This window comes from Epinephelus fuscoguttatus, linkage group LG21, assembly GCF_011397635.1.
Source record: "Epinephelus fuscoguttatus linkage group LG21, E.fuscoguttatus.final_Chr_v1".
Classification (NCBI taxonomy): domain Eukaryota; kingdom Metazoa; phylum Chordata; class Actinopteri; order Perciformes; family Serranidae; genus Epinephelus; species Epinephelus fuscoguttatus.
The window spans coordinates 5,696,520-5,719,162 of record NC_064772.1 but is presented as its reverse complement, the minus strand read 5'-3'; the positions used below and the strand labels follow the sequence as shown (position 1 = coordinate 5,719,162).

The 22,643-nt window shown below is 39.1% G+C and overlaps 1 protein-coding gene across 1 annotated transcript; it reads left to right on the top strand.

Annotated features, from left to right (window-relative positions):
- Nucleotides 1–1,915: 1,915 nt before the first annotated feature.
- On the top strand, nt 1,916–22,408 carry nrn1a (neuritin 1a). The gene is made up of 3 exons (XM_049565845.1): nt 1,916–2,241; nt 12,330–12,477; nt 18,227–22,408. The coding sequence occupies exons 1-3, from the start codon at nt 2,187–2,189 to the stop codon at nt 18,453–18,455; spliced, it is 432 nt and encodes a 143-aa protein (XP_049421802.1). The 5' UTR covers nt 1,916–2,186; the 3' UTR covers nt 18,456–22,408.
- The last annotated feature ends 235 nt before the right edge of the window (nt 22,409–22,643 follow it).

Sequence of the window (22,643 nt, the reverse complement as noted above, 5' to 3'; positions counted from 1 at the left end):
TTGAAGGAGCACACAGAACATTTACTGGAAACAAGTCTTCTCCAGTTTAGAGGAGACTTGTGGGTTCCCATAAAACCCATTCTCATACAGACATCTTGGGTTGAGGGTTCGAGGGACTCCTTTGAAATTAGCCATGCCAGTTGTTCCCTCGCCAAAATTTAGCCCAACTTTTGAGCATTGGCATGGTTGGTACCGATGGATGCTTTAGGTCAGCAGTCTTGCGGGCCAAAACAGAGATGGAGCAGGGACTACCTCTATAAAATTGAGATGCATATTAAACTGGGCCTGCATTAACATGTAGGGCTAGCTATAGTGCCATGTATAAACATATCTTTGTATCATGTGTACAACACTATAATAATGACTGACAAATTCATACATTTACATATCATGGATTCATTTGACAAGGATTCATAGGTAACAATAATGCCAAGGCCACACTGCCTGCACAAGCAGCACATATGCATTGCAGAACCTCTTGGGTTTTTTTTTCTGCGCCCCTGTTACAGTAACACGTTAGAGAGGCCACACTGCCCATGTGGGCAACACTGCTTGGGCACAGCTTGGCTGCTGCTCAGCTGTGGAACACCTAGAAAGTAGGAGTCTCAACTATTTTTTCTTCACGAGCATGTTTTCCAGCAAAAATAAATGGTGAAAATGGTCTTTCGATAATTATACTGGCATTATACCACCTGTCATTTCATTGTGTGTATCTGTCTGACATGAAAAAATATATGTATTTCTTCTTATTGTAACACTTTCTGTTTCAAAACAAAAGCCACCTGACAGTGTTTTATTTGTTAACACAAGGCTTTTTACTGTTAAATATTGTCATGATCATGTTGTTGGTGATGCAGTGGCTGCACGGTTGCATAAATTAATGGAGTACTGGCTTTTAATTGTGGAAGCACAGCAGCATGCAGTGTTGCAGCAGCAGTACTGTCTGTGTGATCACTTCATGTGGGTGAGCCACAACAGTTCAGCAAAGTAGCTTTCATACTGCTCACACAGGCAGTGTGGTCCAGGTGTTAGCCTATCAACGATGCTGTGTATTTAATATTTTTTTTAAATGTTATGAACAGGCAAAATTATCTTGCCAATAATATGTTGGGTTCATGTTAATGTGTATTTTCATACAAATTTAATTTTGTAAAAAAAAAAAAAGAAAAATATTAAACAATAGTTTAGGTTACGCTTACTTGAAATAACGAGCACACCACAGCCTCTTAAAGACAATAATATTGGGCCATGTCCCCCCCACCATGGAAACAACAAATTCAAAATTGGCAAAACAACCACAAAGAGACACAAAACAATTACAAAGACACGTGAAACAACCACAGTGATGCAGAAGAAGAAGAACTACAAATGGACACAAAACCACCACAAATAGATGTAAACTACCATGAGGAGACACAAAATAGGCCTACCACACACAAAATTACCACAAATGACACAAAACCACAAATGATGCATAATGAATACATACACAAAACAACAAAAACAGGCACCACAAAGTCTGTGTTACTTGCTCCTGTGAGGACAGGTGGTGGGGCCTTTTGCATATCTGAACTCAGGGGCTCATTGTCTCATAATCCGCCCATGAGTTAACTTGATAAAATAATTGGTAGTTGGTATATTAACAATTTTACAGGGGAAAAAATGATTACATTAAGCTAAAATTATTATTACAAATTATACAATTTTATCTTTAATATCAGGACTCATGACCTCAGTATTTGTGAGTTGGAGGTATAAAAGCAAATAAATGAAATGAATGAAGGGTATGATAAAAAAAAAGTATGTGATGAAATCATAATGAGAGCGAGAGAGAGAGTGAGAGAGAGAGAGAGAGAGGAGGGGCCTCCCTGCCCCCTCTCTCTTTCTCTCCTTCCTCTTTTTTCTCTCCAGACGCGTAAAAACAGGCAGGAAGCGCAGAGCGGAGCACGACAGAGAGCAGAGAAGAAGAAGAAGAAGAAGAAGAAGAAGAAGAAGAAGAAGACCAGCACACATACACAGACGAAAGACAGGAGAGAAAAAGAAGAAGGAAGCAGCAGAGGAGAGGAGGAGGAGGAGGAAGAGTGTGTTGGATATAGCTACTGTTTTGCGGGTGTTTTGCGGGGAATGTGCGGCTCCTCCACAACTTTCTGAATCTCTGCTCTAATGGTGAGAGGAGGACGCAGAGGATGGGAGTAACCTGGTCCTCCAAATGCCTCGCACTCTTTCTAGCTCTACACATAGGTGAGTGTCCAAAAACTATCCATATTATTTATTAGCATTATGATATATAAATACAACAAAAAGATGTAGAGTCATACTTTACGATCTGTGTATTTATTTCCTTCGATTGTGTCCCGAAATCTGTTTTCTACTGGTTACCAGGATGGGAATCGTTAATTTTTAAAAGCAAATAATGTCATTTTTTAGGCTAATTTTGAAACTTACCGGTGTTTATTATTTTTATTCATATTTTAAGGTGGATAAAAACAGCTAGAGTCGCTTCTATAAGCGAGTTTTTAAAATATAGCCTATGTCTTATTTTCAATTCAGCACCCGAAAAAAAGAGGCTATAAAGAATGGGTTAATGCTTAAATCACAAATTAAATGTCGGTCACTTTTAAGTTTGCACACTTAAATTCGTTTTTAATGATATTAATTTTTTTTTCAAATGATGTGTCCCTGTTGGTGTGGCTCGTAATGAAGCAGTGGGGACATGTGAGCAGCAGCGGCTCATTTTAACGGGGCTACACTTCACATTTGGAGTGTGTGTGACACGAGTGGGCGCGTGTGCATGCGTGTGTGTGTGTGTGTGTGTGTGTGTGTGTGTGTGTGTGCTAACAAGGGGAATGCCCCCCCCCCCTCCCCCTCCTCTTCTCTGCACCTTGGTTGTCCCAAAACTGAAGACATTTGTTGATTTTTTTTTCATCTGCAGTCATGAATTTATTTCTCAGATTTAATAGGCCTATATTAAAAGAAAAATAAAAACTGATGTTTTATTCAAGGGGGTTAAATGTGGTGTTATTTGCGGGGGTGTTTAAGAAGCTACAAAGGAATTAAAAGGCTAGTTTGAATGTCTGCAAACGGCTGTCTGACCGGAATAAAAATGTACAGAAACCAGACGCTATAAATGTACCGCTGGAGCCTCGTTTTTCAGGGTTTGTCGGTTGTGTAGGACCCGTGCTTCCCGCCGCAGTGTGCGGAGCTGCAGGGAGGCAGCAGCACCGTCACACCCGCGCTGTCCGGGAATAAAAACTAGAGGATGAGAAGCAGCCGTTAAAACATCTTCTTATTAATATCATCTTCATTTTTATCTCATGTGTCTGATAAAAAACGAAAACAACGAAAAACACGGTTGACAAACCTCATTAATCTCGTCAATTTTCGCCGTGCTTGCTCGGGTTAGCAACCGTGCACACGCCTCGTGCACGATGGAAAATACAACTGCACGATTTTTTTTTGTTTTATGTTTTTAAAAAAATAAGATGTAAATTAACTTTTTTTCTTATAAAGATAATAACACTGCATGAAGCTTTAATGGTTTAAATGCAACAGATCCTGCAGAGGAGAGAAATCCCGGATCCGTCTAATATCTGGAAAATGAAAAAGCTGCAATATGTGAGATGAAACAAGAGGAATGTGGTTGTTGTTTTGTGCTGTTGCATTGCATAACGACGCTGTGGAGGAGGGCTCTGCATGTGTGTGTGTGTGTGTGTGTGTGTGTGTGTGTGTGTGTGTGTAGTTCTGATTGTGTATATGTGTGTATATGCTGGTGGCAGAGAGAAATGCTGAATTATTCAAGACGCAGAATCCTCCCCGGTGCTATTGTTAGAGAGAGAGGTTTGATATTCACGGTCCGGAGGGTTCAGGAGGAACAAACCAGTCAAATCAGGATGAAATAGAAACTATAAATACAGAGTTAGATTAGAAATAAATAGAAATGTCTGTCTGTTGCTTGTTTGCATCATTCTCGTTCTCAGTCGTTGTGAAACGAGATGAGAATGAAAATGAAACCAAATGAGGGCAAAAAGCTGCTGAATTATTCCACACATACTAATTGATACATGCAGGGAAATCCAATGAAATCGATCAATTAGTCTGCATTTCCCCCTTTCCCATTTACTTGAAACCAACCAGCCTCCAACTCAGACTGGACTTCGGTGGGTGCGTGGAATTAAGTCTCCATCCTGTCATCAGCCTTCTCCGGTTTTACTATTTTATTCTATTTTATTTGAATTGTGCAATGTGATTGGCAGCTGCGAGCAGAGATTGGGCGCGCTGCTGCAGCACATTTCACACCCAAACCGTCTCATTAAATCTCAGGGGTGATTTTAAAGCTGCAATAAATAGATCTGCTGCACAAATATTCAAAAAGACGTCTTTAGAGCTATATGCATTCTAAAGTAACTCTTGTGCAGAACATTCTCAGCAGTGATTTAAAAATCAATGTTTCATAGATTTTTTTCATTGTTGTCAAATGGTCGAAATTTGTATATATCTTTTTAGAATATTTTTACGCGCGAAAATGGCCTCGTGTGTGTCGGAGGTGGGTGTGTCTGCTGGAAACTACAACACGCTGCTTTTGGCATCGATGCACTGCAGGCAACAGTGTGTGTGTGTGTGTGTGTGTGTGTGGAGGTGGGGTGAATGAGTGCGAGCGTGCCTGATGGGAGGCGTGAACGAAAAATGCTGTGCGCGTCCCCGTTTAATGTGCGCGTGATGGGACTGTCCTGGTTTTAATGAAAAAAACAGAAACAATAATAACAACAAATAAATAGAGATACATATAAATAAAAGCTGGAGGGAGGATGAAAATATATATATTTTCAAAAGGGCGGAATAAAAAATAAAAATAAAAAGATCACACGTGTTTTTTGGGGGGGATGAAAATGGAACAGGTGATGAAATAACACGTAAACAAAATCTACAAAAAATAATTTGAAATTTGTAGTTATTTCATGTAAAGAATGTGAGTTTAAAACGCTGCTTTTGGACACAAGAAATAAACAAAGATACTGAAACTGTTAAATTTCTGTTTCGTATTAAAGATTTATTAATTTAAAACAGCCCCGGGGAAACATAATTCAAATGTCAGATTTTTGTTAATAAAAGCGGATTAAATGAATGAAACACTGGGGTTATTATATGTGCGGTTCATTCATGGATTTTGTGGTGACCTTGTCTGGAGCTGATTGGCCCGTTTGGCTGAATAATAAAATAATAATAACAATACACATATGTGCTGCGGAGAGGAAGCGCTGCAAGTTTGAGATGATGTAATGCCACCTCCGTACAGTGGTAGAGAAACACCGGGAGACACATTGGAGAGGGAGAGAGGTAGAGGAGGGGGTGTCTCTCTCTCATCAATACATACACATTAAATATTATAATAATAATAATAATAATAGTAAACAAACATGATTATAATTTAAAATATCAAACAACAGGATTATGCAAGGAAAAAAATATATTCACAAGGACAAAAATATAAAGCATTTAATATATATATTTAATTCAGGAATATAAAAAATACAACAATAATAATAAAATACATTCAAGGAATGATTTACAAAGTGTAGTAAGTGTTAAAGGATAAAAAAAAAATTCACCTTTAAGACATTTTCAGAATATTATGTAAACATTAATTTGATGTTACAGTAATATCATTTACTATAAAAGGTCCAAGAAACACTGCTGAGCAATAGATTCCATTAAAACTACAATAGAAACATTAAAGGAATACTGCAGACCACAATATATGAATATGTGATACCACAGAATAAAATACAGTATGTGATGAGTCATTATAGACTCACTACAACAGTCCCAGGGGGAATATTACTGCAGATTTACTACAATATAGAGAATTATAAAGGTCACCTTAAAGTCACAGTGTAGAATCACATACAGTAAATAACTCTGGATTTCTGTCTTTTTTTTTCTCCATATTTTAGACTTTTAGTGTTCATGTGGATTTTATGATGAGACTGATGAAATCCTTGAACCTCAACATATAACAATATTACACATATTTGATGGGATAATTTAAGTAATATCATGTGAATAATATAACAGAAATACAAAATACAAACAGATAAAAAAACGAAAGTTTTATACTAGATTGATATTGACCTATAATAAATACAGGAACAGTAAAGTTGTAATATTAATAGAAAAGTGTATGGTTTCATGGGAATATTGTAGGTGAAAAAAGGAATACTGTAATTCAATAGTGACTCCAGTGAGCACCAAACATGTTTGAATGTCTCCATGAGAATATTGAATACCACTGGTACAAACAATAACTTTAAGAGTACACTGTAAAATATCTGACTGTACATTTACAGTAAGTTACTGGCTACTAGTTGCATTACTTTCCCAGTAAGTTACTGTATCATTTTTATAGTAAATTATTGTGAAATGACAGCTGTATACTGTGATCTAACAGTAGTTATACCTGCATGTTACTGTGATTTAATAGTATGCTTTTGTAAAATTACTATATTTGATTGTAACTTCACAGTTGCATCCCATTACAATATTGTGATATAACAGTACGTTCCTGTAAAACTGTATTTAACTGTAACTTAACAGTTTATGTACACTGGATTACTGTGATTTTGCAGTATGTAAAATTGAAATAATCCAGTTGTAGTCTTTAAGGTGATAAAGAATTATTGTAACCTTCTGGAAATAATTCACAGTATACCATTACTTTTTCTACACCTACCAAACTGTGACCATTTCATATATGTATATATATATATATATACAGAGATAGCTGTCAATGGCCACAGTGTTGTGAAATGGTCATAGTTTGGTAGGTGTAGAAAAAATAATGGTTTGGGTTAAAATAAGTTTGTTCCATTACTTCAGTTATGTAGCATACGTTCAGATATGTAAATGCTGACTTTTGGTTTCACATGAGACATGAACATTGTATGACCCATCCATTCAGCCCTCAATTTATAATGACTGTGTTGTTCTTTATACTTTTGACTTTTTTTTAAACTAATAACAATATGATGCATGTGCTAGTTCCAATTGTCTAATTAAATATGATCATAGGCTACAATCAATAAAACAACACAGGACTTTTAGTAGTAAATGAGTCAATGACAGACTCAGGATGTTTGAAGGGCAGGGGCGAAAAGGTAAAAAAGGGCACCTACTGCATGACATGGGGACAAGAGGGCAGGCAAAAGGGCACATCCGCTCATTTTCATCCAATAGGGCACACTGTCTTGTTTTGATCACTCAAGAGGGCAGTCAAAAGGGGCCATCCTCTCGTTTTCACTACTCAAGAGGGCAGACAAAAGGGCACATCCGCCTGTTTTCATCATTCAAGAAGGCAGCTGATAGGGCACATCCTCTCATTTTCGCCACTCAAGAGAGCACTTTGGCTTGGCGTTTTCAACCGAGGTGGCACCAAGGGGGGCGGTCGCCCCCTGAGTCCATCAGTGAAATGAGTACTTCTGTAGTATCCCTGCTTTTACTTCAGTAAAGGATTTAAATACTTCTCCCACCACCTCTCTTTGTTGCTCTTAAACTGGCTTATCTGTTTTTTTTTCTAAGTTGCCATGATTGATTTATTGATGCATTATAGCTCTTAATGGGATATATGTGTTGTCAGAGTGGTTTATTTATTTTCTCAAGTTGCAGTATGTTGACCTCTGTTGTCCACTGCAGATAAACCCCTGCCATGTCAGTAATGTGCTATAAGGCAACTTTAAAGAAAAAACAGCACTGATTTTAAAAATCAACGAGTGTTTCAGGGTGTCGATTTAGGTTTAACACGAGGCAAAACAGCAGTCTCCTGGGAAAATGTCCTGTGTTTGATCCATCCGTCCACCCTGACCTCATCCCTTCGAAGACCTGACTTCCTCCTTTGCGCCCGTCATAATCAACGCAGCCATTAGAGGTCGTTAAGTTGGTGAAGATGTTTCTTTGTTTGCGTGTGTCTGTTTGCATATGTTTTCTTAATTTGCAGTGTACTGAGCTCTCAGTACCACCAGACAGAACACCTCTGGGCCTTTCCCAAACCACCTTTGCACCCTTTTCCTACCTATTTTCACTTCGTCTCTGCGGTCTGCCACATTAGGTGCTATCCTAAACCAATGAGTGGGGAATGGGAGTGCACTCTGAAACCCTCTTATGGCGGGCCGGCACTGATGCCACCTTACTGACTATGAGCAACTCAGAACTGCGCTAGTCATGGAAGAAGCTCTGTTTAAATAAAGTTCCATGTGACAAACCCTACAAATATAAGCTGCTCAAACTAAGACAGACATTCATACTGTCATATAGACATTAACATCTTAAAGGTTACACTGTATTTAGGATCAAATATATCCTTAGGACACATTATTCATTTCTCTTTATGAAAAAAGGATAAGAGGTAATTCAGGTAAACAATAGCAGCACATACAGATCAAATGTAAGTGCTATAAATACATATGAATCACATAAAATGGGATTAAGTTTTATTTTTCTTCATGTTTATGAAAAGTTACATCAGTTCTCTTTCTATTTATCCCCTACACCTTAATTAAGAGTGCTTCATAGTGACACTCTGCTAGAGTTGAAGTGAGGAGATTCCAGTTTTGGAAAGGCTCACCTGAATCTCCTACTGAACTGTTTGTGGCTGACTGAGGTGCATTGTGGGTAATGTAGGCGGCCGGTTTTGACAAGGACAAAGAACATTCATTCATACATTTTATACATACTGACATTTTACTTTTTGTTTTTAATGATCTGTCATGAGTCTGACCAATTCTATAAGAGTCTGATGATAAATCACTGGAGTGCTCCTTTAAACTGACATATAATAGGAGTATTATTGAGATTCCATAGGAAACATGTTGCAGAGGTATATCCCATAAAGTTCAGCCTCAATATGAATCTATTACTGGGTAACTGACGCTCATGATAACACCAATAGGAGCAGAAATAGCCATGATACTATTTATTTGTTGTTTTTATGATAGTATTTATTTGAAGTGTTGTGGTTTTGATGAATGGATTTGTTCCCCTCATCCTCCTTTAACAGCCGTGTCTCGTCCTACACGTCATGCTGTGTTAGTCCACAGTTTGATGGAGTGGAACCGGACAGCAGGCGTGTTATTATCCAAACCAATCAATCAGCCCGATCCCCTGCTTAACGAACCACGCACACACACACACACACACACACACACTGAGTTAACAGAGGTCATGTAAATGGGGTGTGTGTGTCATGTTGGTGTGTGTGAATGGATGAGGGCAGGGGTGGGGGTGGAGGTGTATCTGACTGGAGACTCGTAGTGTGTTTTATAGTATGCCACATTGTAAAAACCACATGCTCCTCCATGACATTTAAAATGCTGTTTAATGTATGTCTGACTGCATGCATGTGCCCACATGGGAATTTAACATGGGAAATGTGCTTCAATGTTAATTTAAACAAGTGAAACAGAGGTCCACATGTGATTAATTCACGTGTACTTTATTTGTACAGTAAAAACAGAACAAAACAGACCAAACATATATTCCAGTTGCCAGTTTATTAGGTAGACCAAGCTTAAATTAATGCAGTCTAATAGAGTAGTTTGTTCTAGTTTGTGTTGAAAATTTGAGAGATTGAACTGTACGGTCCATCCTGGAGAATGTAGTCTGTGATGCTGTAATAGCAAAAGACTTTCACTCTAAACTCATCACGTATCACTGCTTGGTCAGTGGACTTTTATGTCTACATATGAAAAGCTAGGTATTCTGAGTGCATCTGTTATTGATGTTCTGGGACTCCTGTTACATGCATTGTGTCTTTTCAAAATATACAGTTTCTGATTCTTAGATGCATACAGTCTCTTTCAAAATAAACTTACAACGTAAAACACCTTGTATTAACATTTATTTCCTTGTGCAACAAAGGTTAGGTTTAGAGAAAGACATCATGTATGGCTCAACATTCATACAAGAGGCAAACATGGGCCTCCATCCATCACTCCACCTGCCCGCCCTATAAGGACTTTCCCGCTCCTTAAATTGCGCTGCTGTCTGGTGGCGATTCAAATTGAGACTGCTCAATGGCAAAACATACCACTATGAAAGGATACGTGTTTCTTGTCAGTGTGGAGTCTTCCAGAGGAAATATTGAGTGTTAAGAACTTAATTTCCTGCATACTGGTGAATTTTAATGCAGCAGTGTGGGCCCTCACTGCATCAGTCTATGGTGGAAATGTCTTTAATTTCACCAAAATAAAAGTCCTCTCCTACTTTCATGTTTCGTTTGGGGGAACAAATGCACGTGTTGTGAATGGTACGTGTTGTAAATTAAGGGTAACATAAAGTAACGTAAAATGTGTCACATTAACACTGAGGAGGTTCCAAAAAACAGAATTTAATCAAGAGCCAACGTTTCGTGTCACATACTGTCCACCAGCCTCCATTCAAAAATTAACTGTTAATCTTAAAAGCTCCAACATGACACTGAGGTTGTCTGTTAAAAATGTAAATTAGATATAAAAATATGTTATGTCATAATTACAAATTATTGCAGTTAACAACCGCAGCTGCTATTTGTTTTTGCAACCAATTTGCCAAACACTAAATTGCTGGAGGGGATTCTGGAAGACGACGGATCACATTCAATGTGACGTCTTTAAATGTTCATTGCTAACATTTTTCATGTCCTTCACGTGGAGACTATTGTACAACTAAAGGGATAGTTCATATTTGTTGAAGTGGGGTTGGATGAGGTTCTTATCCATAGTCATTGTATAACATATAGTAGATGTCAGTCGGCCAGCCTCTCCTCAGGCAGGAGTCCGACATGGAAGAGCTTGTAGCTTATAGTTACTTTGCAGCTCGACTTTGGAACATCCTCCCACAACAAGTCTCTTAAAACTTATGTGTTTTGGCTATTCTTTAATGTTTAGTTAATATTTTGTGAGTTGTGCACTTCTTATTGCCCTTTAAAGCACTTTATAACTACTGTTTTGAAACCTCCTGCAAACCTACATCCTCAGATGAAGATATTACATTTTGAGTTTGCTGTAACTTATACTTCATTGTACTTAACTTAGATCTGTTGTCCTTGCTTGAGGATGCTTTTTTGTGTCATATAGTGGTAGCAAAAGACACTAATCCATGTAAGAACAAGATGGTGGCCAACTCTGCAAAGTCAGCCTTCAGCCAATCCCGACACAAAAGTGGACAAGGTACAAAACCTGGTCAGATATTATGGTTGATCCTTGTTTATTTATTTATTTAGGTTTGTAGTTTGATATGACATAGAAATATGACCAATTTTATCAAAAGTAACAAGCTATGACCCTGTTAATTTGTATTTGTTTGAGGAAACTGGGACTTTATCATCATCTCATTTTAGGATGTTGGGACTTTATTATTGTATTATTAGAGCATTTCACACAGGCCAGTGAGGTGTGACAGACTGTTCCTACAGACAAAGGACATTCCCAGTTTGAAGTATGGAAAATTCATACAGAGTTAAAGAACTAACAAATCACATAGGTATGTTGCATTATTTGCAATTTAGTTATGCAGAGCCATGTTCAGGCATTGAAATAGACAGTCTTATACTTTAATACACACTTGTGACATTAAAAATAAACCCAATGTTCCCACATGACGACATCTTTTTTTTTCACTCACTGTTTAAAGACAGTGTTTAGTTTTTTATACTTATCAGGTCCTACTAATCCCAGATAGCTCAGAAAAAATTAAAAATGCACACTAAACAAAAGCTGAGGTCTCAGGAGGGTATGTACATGTGACACATGTATATGTTGGAAAGCTGATTGACCAAAACTCTCTCTGTAGATTTTACATTTATAAATGTGTGAATAAGCCCACATTTGTGGAAAACAACCGCTTATTTATGCAGAAACACGTCACGTTTTTTGTCACATATGTACTTCACCAGCCTCGACATTAACCTCACACAGGCTGAAATAAAAACAAAATGGGTTTTTTCTCATAAAATGCTGAACAAACCTTAATCAAAAGTAAATTAAATTATCCCAAAACTTTCCTTTAGTTTGAGGAAATAATAATACCTGGTAACCAAAGTTCGTGTCATAAAAAAAACTTTCCAAACAGAAGCTGTAAAGTTGTAGGAAACTGATGAATAAACTCTCTGATAAAACTGTATCTTATACAGGAAAGGTGGTCCTGATGTTTTGTTGTGCGTCCAATAGGAAAACTGAACAGATGTGGCCAATCAGAGGCCTTTTTTCTGCAAGAAGTTTATTGTGATTATCTGTAAAGTAAAATCCCCCACCCCCCTCCTTTTTTCCATCCATCTCTTCCTCTCCCTCCTCTTCCACCTGCAGTCTCTGTGTTGCAGACGGTGCTGGTCAGTGCTGGTCAATGTGACTCCGTGTTTAAAGGTTTCTCAGACTGTCTGCTTCAGTTGGGGGAGAACATGGCCCACTATCCCCAAGACCTGGACGACAGGCAGAACCTGCACCAGATCTGCCGGTATGTTTAAACACACCTGTGCATGTTCACAGGGCGGACATGTTATGATCTCACCTGCAGAAACATGTTAAAGATGGTCTCACCATCAGGACGAGGTGGTTGACAGACTGGGGCTAAATGGGTGGAGTTTCCCAGCATGCCATGAGACAATGTGTTTAAGGTCATAAGCTGAGGAAAACTGTGTTTAAATGTGTTCTAAATCACTTGTTACCCATTACACAGTGATCAATGTTTATATATTTTACAATGATTCTAATTGGTTACAGTTAATGTTGTGGTAAACATTACTATGAGCTTAGTTGTACACACAGTTAGTGAGCTCCACCTGAGTGTCTCACGAAAAGTTGTGCTGAGGTGAAATAAAGAGTACCTCTTGGTTCAGTGTTAATCTCTTTGCCCTGTTCTAGCTACAGAGAAACCTAAACCTGCCAAAATATTTTTATGTAATTCAATGAAACTGAAAAGGGCATTTTGTAAAGTATGCACTCAATGTTTTATGTTTAATGACATAGAATTAACTACTCAAACAGCAAAAAGTTATGCTGAACTGCCATAAAATTGATGTCAGACAGGAGTCATGTGACACATTTATTTTGTGCCTGGTGTACTCAAAACCTTTATATTACTGTAATGTACTAAACTAAAAGTTCTGAGTTAAGTGAGCGAATTAGGGTTTACAGTGTGATAGTGCACAAATGTAGCGGAGTAAACTGTACAACGTTTCCCTCTCAGATGTACAGGAGTAGAAGTAAAATGTAGAAGAAAAATCACATACAGAGTACAAACAGACAAAATGGTTTTATGTCCATGCAACTGCAGCCTGTTTATTCAATTACCTTTTCTCTTTCAACACATCATTTTTAGAATTTTTTTTTTTTTTTTTTTGCAATTTCTGACATATTCAATTATATTTTCTCTTTTAATCCCTTTTTTTAAACATATTTTCACTATTTGTGAAGTCTAAGGATATATTTTCTCTTTGAATGCCTAATTTAAAAAAATATTTTTGTGATTAGTGACATATTCAATTTTTTTAGCAAACATTTTTCAAAAAATGTTTTTGCTATTTGTGACATGACATCAGCTGTGAGCCTAATTCTTGATCTTATAGAGAAAATAATATGAGTGATTTAGCTGCAGACCCTGAGGGGGAAACTGAGATTTGAGGGTGTAGTTGGTGGACTGGTTGGTGGAGTGTGCATATGTGCAAGGCAGTGTGTGTGTGTGTGTGTGTGTGTGTGTGTGGGTGGGGGGGGGGGGGTTAGCCATCTGAACCCCCTGAAACACACACACACACACACACACACATACACCTCCTTTTATCCCCGTTTTCACCCCACCACCCAAACCGGGTGGGCACCAGATGGCATGCTGCAGCAAGAAGCCCCCACCCCTTCACACACACACAAACACAAAAACACACACACACACACACACACACACACACACACACACACACACACACACACACAGACACTCATGATTTTTTAATTCAGTGACAGCTCCATCACAGTGGTGTTGAGGCGTGGCAGGTGGGACGGGTTAATACGCACGCGCACGCGCATGCGCACGTGCGCATACACACACACACACACACACACACACACACACACACACACGTTAATTGCTCAGAGATGTAGCATCGACACGACTCGGTTCAGGAGGTCAACATCAATAAGAGCAGATTGGAAGATTGGATTAGATACGCTGTGAGAGTGTGTGTGTGTGTGTGTGTCAGCAGGCTGGTGTCATCTTTACATTAACTGGGAGGAGGATGGAAGAAATAAGATGAACAGATGAGAGATGGAGACAAAAAGGAGCAAGGGGGAGCTCAGAAAAGACAAAGAACATGGGGGGGGATTCAAGATTAAATGTAAAAAAAAAAAAAGGGAAAAAGGAAGAATAATGAGGGCAAAGAGGAAGTAAGAGAGGAAAGGAGAAAATAGGGAGGAAGATTCAGTATGAATAAAACATACCAGCAAAGAATCGAGAGGAGGGAAGAGAGGACTGGTAACAATAAAAGAAGAGAAGAAGAGAATGAAGGAAGGAGGGAAATAAGGGAAGAGACAAAAAGGAGGACAGAAAGGAGGATGGGAAGAGGGAGCAAGGGATGGTACAAAAGAGGAATAAAAAGGTAGTAAACAACAGGAAAAAAGGAAAAGAAGAGAGGAGGAAAAAAGTAGTGAGGAAGTAAGGAAGCAAGGGAAAAAGGAAGGATGATCGGTGGTCAAAAGTCAGTGGTCGTTGGACCCATCCACCCACCCTACTTGGACTTTTTGCCCCCTTAACTTTTATTGTTCTCTGGCCACATTTCCCCCTGATGCCGTCAGGTCCTGTTACACACTAATGGCCACCTTATCATACCGACGTAAAGGACGGCTTTTCTTGTCAGTGTCTGACGTGGAAGTCACTGCCAAAGTGCTGGTATTCTATGACTTCGGAATGAAACCTGGTTGCTGACCTGGTTGATATCTGCATTTCTGCAGGACCTTTAGGCAACAGGACAAGATTTTGGTATTGGAAGCGTTCTGGCTTTTGTTTGTAGTCAGAGTCAAACCGGTCTCTTTCCCAATTTGTCAATACTGAGCCTTGGTCAGCGCCCCTCCACCTCAGATACCAAGACACAGAGGCACCCTTTTTCAGCAGTAGCCTTTAAGATGCACTGGGCAGTGGCATTTTTCAACATTCCTGAGCAACTGCTGCAGAGAGTGAGAGAGTCTGCACAGGGCAGGTGGAAGTGGAAGTGTATGGGCCAAACAAACTCTGGACTTTCACTCATCATGTCATGTGATGTAACATGACATTAGTAACAAAAGCATAAATTAACATGCCATCCCTGAATGTCCAAAACTGATGTTGGAGGGGTACCAGAGCATCATAGGTGACATTTAGGGCCACTGACCAACACATTTGCTGAAATTAAATCTCAGAACCCTTCAGCTATCATCTGAACGCAATTTAGCTCTACATTAGCTTTTTAAAAAAAACTATATCTGCATTGATAAAGAGATGTGTGCTTATAGAGATACATGAAAGACGAAGTCTTGGCCTAGATATCTGCTGGCTGCACCAGATCTCCAGAAATATTGGCCATTGCTTTCAGAAGCTTATCACTGTCAGACTGAAAGCTGATGGGTTCTCAGACTGTTGTTTACAGAAAACAATGCATCGTCTACAAACTCAGTAAGTTTTTATGTACAAAACATTTGCAAACTAGTTCTCACATGAATGTATAATGCAAAAGCACAACATTTCCCTCTGAGATGTAGTGGGGTAGAAGCGTAAAGTAGCAGAAAATTTTAGCACCTTCATGTATCCTCATACAACGGTTTGTATTAAGAGATGGCATTTAATCGTTACATACTTAATGTAAATTTACATACTTAACACAGTTACATAGATTAGGTTTAACAAGTAATGTTACGTAGGTTAATTTAGGAAGAGACATGTTGACAATGTACCTTGTTTCTCACAGGACATAAACAATGGTCTCCTTAGGGAAAGTCCTGTGTTTGTTTGACCCATCCACCACCAAACCCATCTCCTTTCTACTCCCTCTATGTACAAAATTAGATATAGTACGTTCTTGTAACTGCCACCATTGTCATACTTCCATACATCCTTTACGGTGTCATAGATATATCCAAATGATGGCACTAGAAGGCAGCGTCAAAAGTTCTCTGGTGGTAATGCTCCATTTAGTCCATATCCATAAGCTTTCAGAAGACATGCACAAATATGGACGACATGAATGCAGAGCATGGACAGAAGGCTCTGTCCATGTCCATATACAAATCTAACATTAAACATAAATGAGCCCATAGCTGGAATTTCGTTCTTTATACTACTTCCTTCTTTACTCCCATCAGTGCGTTGATCACATGATCACAGCCCTCCAGATTACATGGGTTATATACAAATTCTGGTGCATTACGTTTTGTAAGAACAGTGCATGAGAACAGCGTGACCAAGTACAGTACCACCAGTGTTTGCCTTGTACTTGGAGGACTCTTGTCTCATTTGAACCTTCACATGTAACTAAACGTTGTGGCAAAGCAGACCTCCTGTCTACTTTTGTAAACTGAAACTATTTCCCTGAGCTGAAACAAAGCTTTATTTACTTGAATTTCACAGATAAGAAACAAGAAACAGTAAAGACAATAAAGCCTCCACAAAAATAGCATTTTAAATCTTGTGTGTGATTTGTCCTTCTGTGATTTATACTTGGGGATTTATCCTGGCTTCATATGAGCAGAGGAAAACTCCGCTGGTCGCTACGCTAATTTATACAATGTAAAATGCAATAGGCTTGTGCTAATAATGTTAGCATATTGTACTGTATTTGTCTGGCAAACGTGTTTAGTATACAACAGAGATGGGGGACTCGAGTCACATGACTTGACTCGAGTCAGACTTGAGTCGCAAATATGATGACTTGAGACTTGCTTGACTAATGTTGATAATTTGACTTGATAATTTGACTTGAGATAGATGACCCGAAAGGACTTGGCTTTAATTCAATATTAAAGGCACGCTAAGCACCATTGGGCATCACTTCTGTTTACGTTCAATGATGTTATCAAACACAACAGAGCTAGCTCGCCACAGCACAAAATATTTTATAGCAGGGACTTGACTTGCGTGAGACTTGAAGGTAAAGACTTGAGACTTCCATGTGACTTGCACATGTGTGACTTTCCCCCATGTCTGGTATACAACAGTTGTTTTGTCAGTGAACCTTGTGAGGTGTAATGAAGCTGAATTTCGTAACGTTACCTTTATTAAATGCTGCTGTTGTCCGTGGCTTCATATGAGTAGAGAGAAAGTTCACTGGCGGCTAGGCTAATTTATACAATGTAAAATGCCATAGGCTTATGCTAAAAACATTAGCATGTTGTATTTGTGGGTAAAATGTATTCAGCAAAAGACAAATGCTTATTCTATGAATGCTGTGACTTACAGTGCAGCCGATTTGTGTACTTGTGTTTGAAATTGTCTCTGTTAAGCCATGTGTAATTTGTGTTTTGGGTGTGTTTTTGAATCAACTGAACTTTACAGCACTTCAGAGAAACCCCACTGCCAGCTAGTGTTTTGGAGGTGTAACTGCAGAGTGACACAGACACATCACCACACAAGTATAAATGCTCACAACGGCTAAGCCACGTGCATAGGCTACAGAGTAGGGTCTGCTGCACAAGTATAAATCTCGCTTAAGTCTTAATTTCTACAGGCTTTGCCCCCTGAGTAGAATTCATTTGATTTGGTTATGAAAAGGCCTAAATAAATACAACAATGTCAGAGTGGTGATAAGACCTGTACTTATGCCGCTTATATCTTTATTTGGAGCATGATGACGGCCACGAGTTTAGAAATGAGCTAAAAATAGCTAAACTAATAAATCAACTATCATGTAATTTCCAGGGGAAAAAAGGAAAAGACATGATCACTTGAATGTAGTACTTTGTCTTTAGTATTTGTCTAATGGCCCAGTACTCATGGATAAAGGCAGTGTAGAAATATGCTCAGAGGCTCCACACTTGCTTTAGGTTTGTTTTACTGGAAATATGAACTTCACCGGCTGTGTCTTCATAAGCTTTTTCCTTGCTCTGTTTTCTGTGGTGCCAGATTCTGGGATGACTTCCACTCTTGGCTCTGCATCTCAACTAGATGATGCATTCAGTTTAAAACCAGCCTCCCACTGAAGTCATAAGCTTGTGGTGTTAACACTTGCTGTGTTTTCTCCTGCCAGTTACTGGGATAACTTCCACTCCTGTGCCACGACAGCGCTGGCCGACTGCCAGGAGGGAGCGACGGACCTCTGGGAGAAACTGAAAAGGGAGTCCCGCAACCTGGAGTTCCGTGGGAGTTTGTTTGAACTCTGTGGCGGCAGCAACACAGCCCCCAGATCAGCTGATGCCAGGGGCCTCGCCTTGGTCCTAACCACACTGCCCACCATACTGACTTGGCTGGCGTTTTAACAGAAAACAAGGAGAAACATAAAAAATAAATAAATAAATAACACAAAGAAGAAAAAAAGGAAAAATGAAAAAAGAAAATAGAAAAAGAGTGATAGCTCCTCTTCAATATTGAAAAAACAACTAAGTTTGAATTCATCACCAGAAAACTACACCCAAAATGGATTTTTACTACATCACTCTATGGCGGTCTGTTTTGCCTTTCTGGGACATCTGCAGACCGTCCGCCTGGAGCGCTCATCCAATCACACGCTGACCTGACCTGGAGGTCGATAACATGAAATATTCAACACGCCGTTGAGCTGAAATGATGACAATGATGAAAATTTGATGGATCCTCGTCCGCTTACAATTGTGGAATTACACAGTATTAAAGTCATCCATGAATTATTGATGTTTAGTAGGCTAGGCCTAGACAGCACTATGTGACTGCCGAGTGCTGACACAGTATCAGGCTATATATTAGGGTTCCCATATAGCCTAAGGTACACATTCATGTGCAACATGAGGCTGAGCTTATTGCCACAAAATCAATAAGACAAGCCAAGGCTGAGAGCCCATTTCAGACCGGTCGCCTCATTTCCATCACGGACAGTTTTTCCTTTTTAAAAAATATTGCGCCAAGTTGACTGTGTTGAGCCCGGTAGATCTGATGGACTGAATGCTTGATTGTGATGTAAAATTTGTATTCTTATTAGCTGTTTATTGTGCTCAGGCTAAGGTCACACCAGCTTTTATCACCGCGGCATTTTGCACCAAAGTGAATTCAAGTTCAATCGGCAAAGTCCGTTTTGCATAATGTCCTCCTGTACAGGTAAACTTTGGTGGACTTTTAACAGGTAAATTTGTGGCATTGAAGCAAACCTGCAATGACTAACCTTTGACCCAAGCAGCATGGCTTCCAGTCAGTTTTGTGCCAGCTGTAGGCGTATTCTTAAATTTATAGTACTTTACTTTTGGTTGTTACACTGGCTAGCTTGCCCGCCCTGCTAGCTACCACATATAAAATCAATGCCACGTGAAGAAATCTTGGTCTGCTAGTTTCTGATGTGACCATAGCCTGCTTTTTCCCCACCAAACTCTGAGGTGCAGGGATGTAGGCTAGTTGAGAGTATAACGCCTGCTTTTCATTAACAGGTTAGACTGATGTTAAATTGCATGATTGCAGTTCAGAAAGGTTCAAAACATTTCAGGAAATGAACACAAACTCCAAAAACACACACAGTAACCTTGAATCAACCTGCCTAGTAGACAGATTCATGGACCCACTGCTGCCAGTTGGGATTAAATCCCATCCCAAATCCACACCTAAGAAATTGTCAAATTGCAATCAACCCCTCTCAGGTGGCTATGTGTTCTTAAGCATCTAAAATAAATTACATGTCATTTGAACCATTGTAGCTTTTAGAACAGACCTAGATGGATAACAGTTCAGTTTAGCAACTAAACAAGATTGAGTCACTTAAATTTATAGTTCAATCTAGCTGACCTGGCCTTATCTGGTTTTGGCTACTTACAGGCTAAAACAGACAATGTTTGGGTTAGCGGCTAAATGGGATTGTGTCAGTTTGCTAACCACTTGGTTTAGCAGCCAATCCAGAATCATCAGGTTAGCTATCAGCCGCAGCATCTAAATCAGACTGATGAAAGCTAACAGTTCAGTTTAGCAGCTGGATCAGATTTAGTCAGGTTAGGCTATAAGTTTGATTCAGATAACCTAAACTAATCTGGTTTGGCTGCTAACAGTTTGGAGGCTAAAAAAGAAGGGGTCTGCCCATTGGTCCGACAACCCACTGGTCCGACATCCCATTGATCCGACCATATTAAACCCATTGTTCCAAAGTCCTGTTGCTCCAAAATCATCATGATGCCCTGTGGTTAAGGTCTGGTTAGGTTTAGGCACAAAAACCACTTGGTTAGGGTCAGGAAAAGATCATGGTGTGGGTTAAAATGAAAAAGAAAGTGGCAAACACATAAGCCGTGAGCCTGCTCCGCCTCAAGCCGGTCGCGGCGCACCATACGCCCGCCGCGAGCCGTTCAGCACCGCAGACAGTCGGACTAATGGGTTGTCGAACCAATGGACTGTCGAACCAATGACATGGACCCAGATCAGGTTAGCTTTCAGCTCAGCTTAGCAGCTAGAACAAAGTGTGTCAGGTTAGCTAACCAATTGGCTTAGCAGCCAAACCAGATGGATGAAGACTAGCTAATAGTTCAATTTAGCAGCCAAACCAGATTAAGTCAGGTTAGCTAACGGTTAAAAAGGCTAAAAGAGATCATATTTGAGTTAGCAGCTAAAGTCAGGTTAGCTAGCCACTTTGTTAAACGGCTAGACCTGATTGATTCAGGTTAATTAACATTTTAGAGGCTAAATTAGACAATGTTTGGGTTAGCAACTAAATACAATTGTGTCAGGTTTGCTAACTACTTGGTTTAGTAGCCAAACCAGATGGATGAAGACTAGCTAATAGTTAATGCTGCCTTGAAATGGAACTCATGGGTTTATACAAAACAGGAAGTCTTGAACATGAACTCATGACTTCAGAGCTCTTAGAAAATTTCAATTTACAAGGTTGTGAGTGGCACAACAGGGGCATTCATATGTCTTCGCTTGGTTATAGTAACAAAGAACCATTTGAAAGCAGCATAAATTTAGCAGCCAGACAAGATTAAGTCAGGTTAGTTAACACTTAAAAAGGCTAAAACTGATAATGTTTGAGTTAGCAGCTAAACTGAATTGTGTCAGGTCAGCTAACCACTTGGTTTAACAGATAAACTAGACAAGGTAAGCTAGCTAACAGCTGAGGTCAGAAGGTACAAGATATTGAGCTGGCTTTCAGGTACGAACATTGCTAAGTTCTCCATTCAACTTAAAGTTTCACATAGTCTTTTGATCCTGGTTAACTTGAATGAAAACCGTCTCTTCAAGTAGAGTTTTAGGCTTTTTTTTCTCAAGTTTTTTTTAAACGAACATTGTCTATCACATTACAAGCAAAAAAACATTCTGCAAAATTAATTGAGTTTAATGTCTACATTTTAAAAGGTGAAGTAATTTTGGGCAAACAGTTTGTTCTTTTCTCACTTTAATCAGTTTGCATCATCACACATTGTGCTCATTTCCTGAAAAGCCACAAGAACAAGTTAAAGCTTAGTCTGTAAACTTTAGGACACATTAGCCTGATGGAAACTATTTTTGGAGGGGAGAAATACATTAGAATTAACTTTAGTTCATGTTTGCAGTTGATATCTGACCGTTCCTTCCATCTGGCCACATCCCTGCTCAGCAGAACCATGTGTTAGAAATGTATGAATCTGTGAGCAAAATGTAAAGAAAGAAATACGATATTTTGAAAAGCTGACAGCAATATGAAGACATGACTTCATGGCCAGTGTAGCTTAAAAAAAACCAAACCGTGGCTGAAGAGTGATATGACTGTTGCCATTTAGCACATCCCCCCTTTTCATATGCCAGTAAGTCATACTAGACGACCTTAGAGGTGATATATTTTAGGTCTGTATGTTAGATTAAAAAGTTGAGTCCCAACAGTATAGTAGCATCATAAACTACATAAACACAGTAAATAAATTGGAGGAGGTTGTTTATTTATTTGCTGAGGCACAGATGACGTTTCCACTGCCTTCTGACAACAAGATGTGTACTTTTGTTTGTTTGTTGGTTTGTCTCTTTGTTTGTTTATGAGGATGTCGCGTAACAAGAGTTTAAAAAATGGTCTTATTCCAAAAAGAAAAAAAAAACATCTAGCAAGAGAATATGTATAGCCTATAAAAGGATTTTGAGAAATTAAAAAAAACAAACAAAAACTCTATTACAGATAGTCTATCCCAGACAGTTTTAACACAAGATTGATACTTTACAGATTATAGGCCTACTGAGATATAAAGATAAAAGATTGCTAAAATGATAAAGAGTAATAAATAAAATGACTAATGTTTGAAAATAAGTGTGTGCTTTTATTTTGATCCGGGGATGTGGTTTTATAAATTGGGTCTGGTTTGTTGCATTCAAGATGATGGACTCTTCTTCACACAACCACACACACTCAGTGGGGTTTGGAGTGTATTCATTATTAATGAGGGAGAGTCCCTGAGCTGCCACACGTCTCAGCACTCAGTTTATATTGATCGAGAGTAGGAGGAGGAGGAGGAGGAGGAGGAGGAGGGAGCAGGTCC

What these genes read in the sequence shown, in the direction of transcription:
- nrn1a (XM_049565845.1), top strand. Translation starts at nt 2,187, where the DNA reads ATGGGAGTAACCTGGTCCTCCAAATGCCTCGCACTCTTTCTAGCTCTA. An exon ending in CTTTCTAGCTCTACACATAG is followed by an intron (nt 2,242 to 12,329) that starts GTGAGTGTCCAA and finishes TTCCACCTGCAG; the next exon opens with TCTCTGTGTTGCAGACGGTG. An exon ending in AACCTGCACCAGATCTGCCG is followed by an intron (nt 12,478 to 18,226) that starts GTATGTTTAAAC and finishes TTCTCCTGCCAG; the next exon opens with TTACTGGGATAACTTCCACT.